The following is an 11,463-nucleotide window of genomic DNA, read 5'->3' as shown; positions in this document are numbered from 1 at the left end:
CTCAGGGCTGCACGCTGCTGATTGGCTGTGTGTGTGTGAGGGAGACGCAGGCAGACATCCGCCTCAGACATGGCCGAGTCCGCCGACAAGCTCTACCGGGCCGAATACGCCAAGAGCGGCCGCGCCTCCTGCAAGAAGTGCGGCGACAACATCGCCAAGGAGTCGCTGCGGCTGGCCATTATGGTGCAGGTAAGTGTGTGCTTGGGGGACACAGTGCCCTGTAGGGGCCCTTTACGTAACCCATCTTCCACCATCACACAGAACCACTCTCTCCTTCCCATGCATCCCCTACTTCCTCCTTCCACCTCCTTCCCATGCATCCCCTACTTCCTCCATGGCGTGCACCCCCTTCTTCTCATCACCTGCACTCACATCTTCCCCTATGACGTGCACCCCCTTCTTTCATCACCTGCACCCATATCTTCTCCCGTGACATGCACCCCCTTCTTCCTCCATTGTGTGCACCCCCTTCTCTCATCACCTGCACCCACATCTTCCCCTATGACGTGCACCCCCTTCTTTCATCACCTGCACCCATATCTTCTCCCGTGACATGCACCCCCTTCTTTCATCACCTGCACCCATATCTTCTCTCCTGACGTCCCCCCCCTTCTCTCATCACCTGCACCCACATCTTCCCCCATGATGTGCACCCCCTTCTCTCATCACCTGCACCCACATCTTCTCCCATGATGTGCACCCCCTTCTCACCTGCACCCACATATTCCCCTATGGCGTGCACCCCCTCCTTTCCTCCTGACATGCACATACAGGGTTCTGTACTGAAAAAAGTAGGAAGTGCTGCATTTTTGTGATGCACTACACTGCACCTGATGGCGCTGTGGTGCATAGTGGTGAATGAAATCTTGTTTTGTAAATTGTCAATAAAGTTACAGAAAAGTAAACAGTGTCATTACAACTCATCATACCGCTCCTTCACAGCGCACATGGTACAACATGCACTGCTATGAATGGGCCATCATAGCATGCAGGAAATATAGGAGCTGCGGGGAGGCAGCATTTAAAAGGTGGGCGATTGTATGGCCTTTCCATCTCCCCCAAAGTGCACGGATACAAAACCTGGGGGGGCTGCAGCTGTGCTAGTAGCAAGTAGATTTCAAAGATAAGTGCAGTGTCCTTTAGGCCCCTTTAAGCTAATATCGCTGATACTTACTGAATACCCAGTGGCCCGGTCTTCATTGTTTACTTCCTGCAACCAAGTTTCCTTCTCCTGGTACATCTCTGTTATGGGTCTTGTCCCCTGGCCGGGGGTAAAGGTAGACGGCACCCCATAGGAGTCGGTGGAGATTTACGGCACAGGAACGGCCAAGGCCATCCATGTGCAGGATGTGAACGGCCAATCAGGAAGCCGGGCAGCATGTAATGACTCGCTGCCCGGCTTCCTAATACCGGAAGCTTAGGCACCGGAGAATTTGGGCGAGTACGAGTACTCGCCCAAACACTTGGCACAGATACTAGTATCGGTGCATCCTAACACGTAAGGAATTGGATCCGCCAACAGCCGGGCGGCTGGCATTTTTCTAAAGCAGTTAGTGATGGTGAGTGAGTCCCCCATATCTCTTTTGGTACCAGAATGGGTGCCATTGTATCAGAGCTTGCCAGACTTCTGTGGGTGTGTGTGGCATGCAATTTTAATTTTTTGCAACTTTGGCTTTATTATATATATAATTATTTTTTTTTGCTCCCAGCTCAAAGTCCAGAAAAACATGTATCGGTGCTCCACGTAGTAGCAGTAGTATAGAAAATGTTAAGTAGACACTCAGATGTCTTCAAAAGGAGTAAATGTTTAAAGCGGACCTTTACCCCCTTTCGCTTTTTGATTGATTCCGTTTAGGGCTGCAGCTAATGATTATTTTAATAATCGATTAGTTGCCAGATTATTTTCACCGAATCGATTGGTTGCATTAAAAAAAAAAACTCTCTCTGTCCCCCACCAGCTCCCCCCCCACTAACTGACCATGAGAATAGTTGCCAACTATTCTCGCTATCGATATAATCGATTATTTGTTGCATCCCTAGTTCTGTTGCCATCCAATGCAGCTAAAATTAGGGCAAGCAGTATTTTTTCCGACGGCATCGGAATGGACTGCACTGGCGTGAACAGAGCACCAGAAATTTGAAGTGTTTATATTTCAGCATTTCTGCCCATAGTCTGGTCACAGGTAATCAGCCAGTGTGTATGTGGCCATAGTACAGGGTGCAGCTGCATTCAGCCGTCCTACCTTTTTCCTATTGAGAGCAAAGCACAGGTTCAGGTTAATGTTATGGATTGCCTGACACAGTACACACTTCTCAGCACTACTCTCTGCAGACTGCCAGCATGTCTAGGCTTGTCTGTGATTGTATGGAAATGTAAAGATAGCCATAGATAACAGATGAGGGTCATCCCGGTCACTGCAAGATAACACTGCCAAACAATGCTGCAAGTCAGTTTGGAATTTTTATTCTGATGGGTACACAGGAATGGAATCTTGGCCAAATCAGCCGGAAATGTATCAGTGGGTGACCCTATCTCCTTGATGGAAGTCGATCATTAGACTGACTTCTTTTGAATATAATAGAAGCCACCAGCACTCGATGTGTGCAAGAAGTAAAGCACTTTTTATTCAATTGTCACATGCGTCATACAGCCAGTGCTTTACTTCTTGCACACATCATCGAGTGCTGCTGACTTCTATTATGGACTGTATCTGACACGGCGCCATCCGTGTTGTCACTTCAAGCACCAACCTTACATCGAGGTCTGTATGGCAGGGGTGCCCTTTAGGTAGGTCGCGATCTACTAGTCGATCGCAAAGCGGTGCAGCTGAATTCTTCAGACGCTGCAGGCGGGAAGGGGCGGGACACCTCTCCCGGTCTGCACATTCGGCCACACGAACACCGTGGGAGGACAGGACACCGCACCTGAGATGAGACCCAAAAAACTGCTGGAGTGCCGAGTTTGAAAATAGATCTCCAGTCGAAAAATTGTGGGCACCCCTGCTGTATAGAGTGCAGGTGATTTCGTATTGTTGACTTCTTTTGAAGGGACACGCTGGAAACTTGTCAGCTGAACATTGCTTGCAGCCAATCAACCAAACCAATGTTCTGGTATTGTGACAATGGGTGCTGCTGTCAGAATCTGGGCCGGATTAACATAGGGGCTACTGGAGCACTAGCTCCAGGCCCACCACTGAAAATAGGCCCGGCCAGCTCAGATCGCCTCGGTATGCCCAATGGTCATCCAGGTCGGCTGGGCTGAACACAATCAGGCAGAGGCCCTGGCAGCTCTCTAATCAGCTATATTAGGAGCTTATGGCCACCTAATTAGAGAACTGCCTCTGCCGCTTCCTGTCCAACTCACTGACAGTACCAGGCCCATGATGTTCTTAATTCGGCCTTGGTCAGAATACAATGTACACAGCAGGAAATTTGTTCATCCACTGTACCCAGCTTTAGAAAGGAGTGGTCTGAGGCCCGATGCAGACCTACGCGATCGTGCACAATGCAGACAGCGATTACCGCACTGCCCCATTGATTTCAATAGGGTGACATCCACGCGGCAATCGCAAAAAAAAGAGGTACAAGTTAGAAAATAATGGCACCCACAGCGCGATCGGTGCACACCTTGGCGACTCCTGAGCGCACGGCATCGTGCACCAGCCCTGAAGGAGACAAAATCATGCTTGCTTGTTGTATGTAAACAAATAAACCCCAATAGTTCCTCTTGTGTTTCCACCATTTACTGTCACTGGTTAGCTTTGTTACATTGTTACTGCTCATGTAGTGATTTTATTTTCCTAGTTTTCAGAGCTCTGCAGCATCTGATGAGTGTGAAATCGCAGGACTGGTTCCTGTTTTATCTCAGTTTTGGATTGATTCCTAATCTCTGATTGCTGTCTGTCTGTGAACAGCTCAACTGTATTTGCAAGCCTGGAAAGTCCCCCAGCCACATCCATGCATTCTTTATTGTGGCTTCTTGTGGTGCTTCTTTGGTGTGCAGCCGCCTTAATTGTATCTGTGCACTCGTTTTTGATTTTGCATCCTGAAATTTGCAGAGCTATCCCTTTGTGCACAGCAATAGTGCCGTATGCACTATAATGGTAGGTTCACACCTAGGCGATTCAGATGCTGAGCTGTTTTTTGCACGTTTTAGATCGTGTGACTGTTCATTGAAAACTGTGTGTTTTTGAAAGCATAGAGATGTCTATGGGACCCAAACCGCCCAAAAATAGCTCCTGCACCTTTTCGCACGACAGGCGATTTTGTCCGCGCGTCAAACTGCAAAGGTGTGAACAACCTCCATTGACTTCAATGCGAATCTGTGTTTTACGCGATAAATCGCCTAGGTGTGCACTGGCCCTAAGCCTCCTATGTTCTGTTGTAACAAGATGGGTAGCACTGATTCCCCTCATAGGATGGCAGTGCGCTTGTGATTTTTGTTGCCAGTCTCTCAAAAATACTTGTCCAAGGACTAAAGCGGGAGCCCAATCTATTTATTAGAGGTATTTATATAACACTGATAATTTACGCAGCACTTTACATACTATTCATTCACATCAGTCCCTACCCTCAAGGAGCTTACAATTTAAGGTCCTTATCTCACATGCATACATATGAGGGCCAACTTAGAAAGGAGCCAATTAACCTTTCAGCATGTGTTTGAAGTGTGGGAGGGAACCCACACAAGCACAGGGGGAACATGCAAACTCCATGCAGATAGTGACCTGGCCAGGATTCGAACCAGGGAACACCAGTGCTGCAAGACTGAAGCACTAACCACTACACCACTGTGCTGCACATATAAATGGTTCTATGGACTCTGCTATCTACATGTCCTAGTGGCAATCTACTTATTGTGATACAAAAAATAATTTTAACCCAAACTGTATTTATCTGCGCTAAGAAGCGTTTCTCATTGGTCAGGTGACTGCGCTGACCAATGAGTGCTTGCAATTTTTGTGAGCGTTATTCAAAATCCATGGTGCAGGGCTGCTCTGGACTGCAGTACAGGGTACAGATAGTACCGGATGGATGGGAAGGCCCGTTCGCCGAAAGGCAAGTAAAGCGGGAAAGGGGGCCCGATTTGAGCGGGTAATTCCATTAATTGGGAAAGTGAACTTACCCTTTAATGTACATTGTGCAAGTTAGAGAGCGCTGCTGCCACACAATGGAATGAGGGCAGCACACACACTGCCCTACGCGTGCATTTATTTTCATGCAGATGGTGGGGGTATTGGTTTTATTTATTGGGGGGGCGTGAAAAACCGGCTGCTAACAAGTGATCTTGTACAAAACGGCAGCCCTGCTTTACATTTAGCCCTGCTGCTTGCCTGCAACAGGGCTAAATGTAAAAGAAAAACACCTGCTCTCCAATAGGAATTGCACACCCCTGTGTCCAATCCAGGAGCCAGCTCCATTGATGACAACCAGAGAACCTCAGGCGCCAGCTAAAAATGTTAAGGATCATTGGCTACCTTGTTTCTCTGGTGTGCATGGGCCTATAAGTCTATAATCTGTCTATGAGCCTAAGGCCTCATTCACACGAGAAACGGTCGGCCCGTACAGATCCGTGCTTTGTGCACGGCCGCATCGGGCCACTCCCGGGAAGGACAGGTGCTGCGTGTGATTAGTACACACCCCCTGTCCTTCTCTATGGGAGTATGCGGCCATACGCTCACCCGACCTGCATGTCCATGCGGGTGTCCGTACGCTGACAGGATGGGATCCTGTCTGCTTCCGAGCAGGGACATCCGCACCAGTACGGGCGTGCAGGTCGGGTGAGCGTAGGGCGGCTTACGGCTGCGTACTCCCATACAGAAGGACAGGGGCTGCGTACTAATCACACACAGCACCTGTCCTTCCCGGGAGCGGCCCTATAGGGCCTGCACGCATCACGGATCTGTACGGGCCGTCCGTTTCTCGTGGGAATGAGGGCTGATGCGTCAGATTGTGGTAATGGAGAGTGGACAAGGTAGAAAAGGCAAACCAGTAATAAACCTGGGAAGTATTTAAAAAAAACATCTGTGTTGTTTAATATTCTGCACCAAACGCATATGCTATATTGTTGTGATCTACAATGTTTCCACTCAACTGAATCGCCACACAGCAATGCACATTATACACAGGAAACAGAAAATCTTGTGCAGAGAAATGTGATTCCAGCATTGACGTTGGCAGTGCAGGTTTAAAAATGAAAAGTGACGGCTTCCTATGGACAGCAGGACTAGTTTTCATTGCTTCACCTTCATTACTGTTTGCCAGGAGTGAAACCTATTGCTTTACAATGATGATATAATTGTGGATACACTTCGAAGTCTGCAGCCAGCATAGGTTGGTTGTTTTGGAGGCTGTCAGGTAATATAAATGGAGATCTTCCTCTTCTAATCTGCGATTTCCTAATCTTATCCTGCAGGCATCTCTCAGCAGGGTGCAATGCGCATCTTTAGTAACTAAACTCCCTCTCATTGTATAGAGACCCCCCTCTGATTTCTTCTTTATACTTCAGGTAATCTACATGTGTTCTTTACATTTAAAGGAACAACTGCTGTGTTAATACTGTTGACAGTCACTGACGTATGTCTATTTTTCCCATAGTTACACTTCAATGTAACCCCTGAACCCCATGAGTGCAGCCCACCTGATAAAATGCTTACCCTCTGATCGTTTCACTATAACTGACTTGATTTGCCATGCTTTCTTGTGAAGGTGGCCATCTTAGTAAAGGAGCAGAGCTTAGGTCCTCATTTTAGATTTTCCCCCCTGATGACAAGTCACATAGTTACATAGTATTTGAGGTTGAATAAAGACATTAGTCCATCAAGTCCAACCTATTAGGATCTCATTCTAGGAGTACCTGTACCCCTGTATATTACGGTCCCTTAAGAAATCGTCCAAAAGTTTCTTGAACAATTCCACATTATTTGCTGAAATCACCGCCTGTGGCAGTGAGTTCCAGACCCTAACTGATCTTACTGTGAAGAACCCCCTTCGCCCCTTGTGCTGGAATTTTTTTTCCACCAATTTTAGGTGATGGCCTCTAGTTTTTGTAACGGAGTTAATTTTAAACAGTTTATCGCTAATGTTGCTACCACCATTAAACATTTTGTACATGGAAATCATATCCCCCCTTAATCTCCTCACCTCTAATGTGAACATGTTTAAATTTAGTAGCCTCGTCTCGTAGCTCTGGTCCTCCATACCCCTAATTAGTTTGGTTGCCCTCCGCTGGACTTTTTCCAACTCAAGGACATCTTTTCTTAGTACTGGTGACCAGAACTGGACCGCGTACTCCAGATGAGGTCGAACCAATGATCTATAAAGTGGCAAAATTATAGACTTGTCCCTGCAATACATCCCCTTTTTAATACAGGACAAGACCCTGCTAGCTTTGTTTACAGCAGCCTGGCACTGCAAACTACCTTTCAGTTTGTGGTCTACAATGACCCCCAAATCCTTCTCCATTTCTGACTTCCCCAGCGGCATACCCATAATTGACAAGTGATCTGATGACTGATGGATAAAAAAAAGCATAGGCAGGAGAGGCTCAGAAAGCCTAAATTCTCTGGACACATGAAGTAAATTGGGGATATCCTTATGCTCCGGGCAGATGATCCTTTTCCCTTGGATCCAGACATAATTGTCGGGATCCGTTTCAGCTGCGGCATCTCAGTATAACGCAAGCTGCTGCTCGCGGTATAGTAAGCTTTGGGTGACGGGAGGACGCTACTTTGTGTCCTCCCGTTACCCTTCGGAGAACTATGGGGAAAAGCACTGACCCCATAGTTCTCCTTTAACTGACTTACCATGCCACCTTCTGCACTGTTTCTCTATGGAGGAGGCCATTTATGTAAAGGGGCAGAGCTTCTTCATTTTAGAGCTGCCTTCCTGATAAGTGATCTGATGAATAAAAAGAGTTTCAGAAAGCCTAAATCCTCCGGATGTAAAAAGCACAGCGGGGATATCCTTGCGCTAAAGCTTCCTCTCCAGCAAGGAGAATGATGAGCAGCACAGTAGTGATATCACCAAATCTCACTCCAGATATGGGGAGAATAGCAATCAGTTGCAGCAGTGATTTCCTTCCCATTCCAGTGATCTTCACTGTGCCTCCCACCTCTGCACTGTACAGCCTTTGCAAAAAAAACATCCCGACCAGGTCATCTTCCTTCTGCGTATGCATGCAACGGCTACTTATTCTTAGGCTGAGCCATACTACACTGGATAGGTGGAGACCACCATGTGTACCGATCACCCATAGGAATGGATGAAGCAGGAAATGTGCAGTAAGAAATGAACCCGGCAACGCTTGTCTAGAATTTCTTTTCCACAAACAAAAATTGGGAATTTATCAAAACTGGAGCAGATTTGCACTACAGCCAATCAGCTTCTCTTTCTCATTTTCAAGTCATACCGGAGCAAACTGGAGAGATGCTGATTGGTTGCCATGTTCAACTGCTCCAGATTCTGTTTGCTCCAGTTTTGATAAATTCCCCCCATTGTGTTTTAACTTGAAATCGTCCATTTCTTCACACCAATATCTTATATCTGTAGGGAGCATTGGTTGTTTTAAATTAACCAATCAGACATTTTAAAAAGTAAAATTCCTCCCTAAAAGAAGACGCACCGTGATACCTGCTATTGCCTAGCTGGAGAATTTCCCTGTGTACCTCTGAATACCATTTCACTTTAATAGGGACCTGACTTCCTTGCAGCCCCACCGTTTGTTAACCCCTGTTTGCCTATACTTACCATTGAGGTTCTCTGACTGGGCAGTGGTATTGGAAGTGGAGGCCATTAGTAAGGTAAAATGTAGTTTCAGAGAGGCATGCAGACCAGGACAAACCTTCAAATGTTTTTTTTATAGAGAACCCTCCTGAGAGGATAATGAATGCTGCCAATGCAGACTACCTGTTGTGCAAATTCTATTTGCCTGACTGTTGTTTTAAACCTCTGAGTTCAATACTTCAAGACCCAGAATAAGTATGTAGATAGGGAGTTTAGACTTTAATTTGCATACTTGTACTGGGTCAGTTTCTTAGAAAGTATTAAAGTCGGAGAAATAGCCAGGCAACTAAAATTTTCAATTGGAACTCGGCAGCGGCAGCCCAATGCTTTCAGGAAGAGTGTGCTATAAAGTGGCTGCTAAGCTCTGTTTTTGTTTGTTGACGAGCCCCTTCCATCTGTATCTGCCATAAAAGCAGGTTGGCTCCTCTGACAGGTCCACATAAATATTTGCTGTCCGGAGCAATTTCTTATATCTTGCTTACAATTGATGAAAATCTGAATTTTTGGGTAGAAAACGGCTTAAAATCCCCAAACAATGATCTTGTCTTGAATTGTATTGTAACTGTAATGTCTTCCTTATATTGTAAACCGCTGCGCAAACTGTTGGCGCTATATAAATACTATGTAATAATAATAATATATTTTCTGAAAGCAGAGGTCGAGGGAAATAAAAAATGCTAGTTGCAATTTTTTATGTCTCACGGTATTTGTGCTAATGTTTATCAAACAAGTATTTTTCACTAAAATTAAATTTAGTGCACAGAAGCAGAATATAACACCCATTTTGTTTGGTAAAATATAAAAGACGGCATCACGTCGGGTAAATACATACCAAACACGTCAAGCCTTAAAATTGCGTGCACCCATGAAATCGAAAAAAAACTACAATACCCCAAATTTGACACAACGCTTTAAAAGCTTTTTCTGCTCATCGGTTTAGGGTTAACTGTGATTGATGGTCCTAGAATTATTGCTTTCATGCCAACATTTGCGGCGATATGTAACGTGTGCGGTAATAGTCACTTTCAGATATTGGTGCATGTTTGCATATGTATGGACTTCTTTTTTTTTGTTTGTTTTTTTGATACACTTGGTAATAAAGTTATCACATGGGGGCTAAGTCCCCTATGTAATAGCAAAGAGGATATGACAGGTCCTCTTTATGGAGACATCAGGGGGTCTATTAGACCCCAGAGAAGCTGATGAACCAGCAATCTGTTTTTACAGCTTCAGCAGCCGGAGAAATGACAGCTTGAAACCTGAAGTGATGTAATTCACATCGCTTCTGGGTTCAGTGATTGGAGGGGAGATCAGTAGCTAGGAGTGTGGTGATCTCCCACTGATCGAAGAGAGCAGACAAGCCTTGCCGGTCCTGGGCCCGTGAGGGTGACCGCAGAGCCCGCGGAGGAGGGGGGACGGGCACGCTTCCTGGCACCATACAAGCGATCCGGCGGCTGTATAGCCACCAGATCACTTGTATGTGAACAGCCATCGCTGGCTGTTTAAAACGGTACCAAGATGCTGCAGAAGTCGTGATCTCTTGATAACTTCTTCAGGATACTGACGTTTATTTACGTTAGGCAGTCCTGAAGCAGTTAAAGTAACTTTACACAATGTGCCTTGATAACAGCATTTCTCTCTCCGACATTTTTTAATCCCTACCACTGTATAAACGTTTGCTTTGCTATTTATTCCCAGCTACGGCTTTGAAGGATCGCATTCATATTTGGAAACCTAACAAAGCCGCATTATTCCCAAACCATAAACAGTTTGCAGAAAAACCTCAAGCTGTCGTCACACTGGAAATCATTCAGCAACACAGATGCATCTTTCCTTCCATTGTTGCTATTTTGCATTAAAGTGGACCTGAACGGTGAAAGCTGTGCACAAAAAAGGCAAGCAGAGGACAAAGGTCTAGTCAGCAGTGTTGCTTGTATGCTCCGGGCAGCTGATCTTTTCCCTTTAACTGACTTACCATGCATGCCGTCTTCTGCACTGTGTCTCTGTGTGGAGGCGGTCATCTTGAAAAAAGGGCAGAACTTTACTTCTTCATTTTAGAGCCGCCTCCCTGATAAGTGATCTGATGATGGATAGATAAAAAGGCACAGGCAGAAGAGTTTCAGAAAGCCTAGATCCTCTGGACGCATAAAGCAAAGCAGGGAGATCCTTGCACTGCAAGTCCTCAGGTACAGCTTCCTCTCCAGCAAGGAGAAGTGAGCAGCACAGAAGTGACATCAATAGTAGAAGTCAGAGGAATCGGTGACTTGGAGGCTCTCACATTGCATATATACAGCTATGAGACCATAGGCAGAGGAGTGGGGAAATCAAGGCCAAAGGTACATTGGACGGTAGTACTGCTTAGGCCCAATTAAAGGAGAACTATGGGGTTAAGGCTTTTCCCCATAGTTCTCCTTAGGGTAACGGGAGGACACAAACTAGCGTCCTCCCGTCACCCTAGGCTCAGTATACTGCGAGCTACTGCTCGCGGTATACTGAGACGCCGCAGCTGAAGCGGATCCCGACAATTGTGCCGGGATCCGCCCAGCTGCGTGACTGACAGCTGGCTCTGCCTATCTAGAGGCAGAGCCAGCTGTACCCTCCCCCGTTCGTTCCGCCAGTCAGCGCTGGCGGGGAGGGGGGAATCCAGCCCCTCCCCTGTCACGGCAGAGAGCCGTGACG

General features: G+C 46.4%; 1 protein-coding gene across 1 annotated transcript in view; it reads left to right on the top strand.

Moving 5' to 3' along the window:
* Positions 1-11,463, top strand: part of PARP1 (poly(ADP-ribose) polymerase 1) — a 47,113-nt gene that overhangs the window by 233 nt on the left and 35,417 nt on the right. The window contains exon 2 of the mRNA XM_018568050.1: positions 1-189. Within this exon, the coding sequence (XP_018423552.1) occupies positions 70-189 (120 nt within the window). The 5' untranslated portion in view covers positions 1-69. The remainder of the gene's footprint in view (positions 190-11,463) is intronic.

Source organism: Nanorana parkeri, unplaced genomic scaffold (genome assembly GCF_000935625.1).
Source record: "Nanorana parkeri isolate BGI_ZX_2015 unplaced genomic scaffold, ASM93562v1 scaffold31, whole genome shotgun sequence".
Lineage (NCBI taxonomy): Eukaryota > Metazoa > Chordata > Amphibia > Anura > Dicroglossidae > Nanorana > Nanorana parkeri.
Note: the sequence above shows the minus strand (reverse complement) of the source record. Positions and strands in the feature narration are given on the sequence as shown.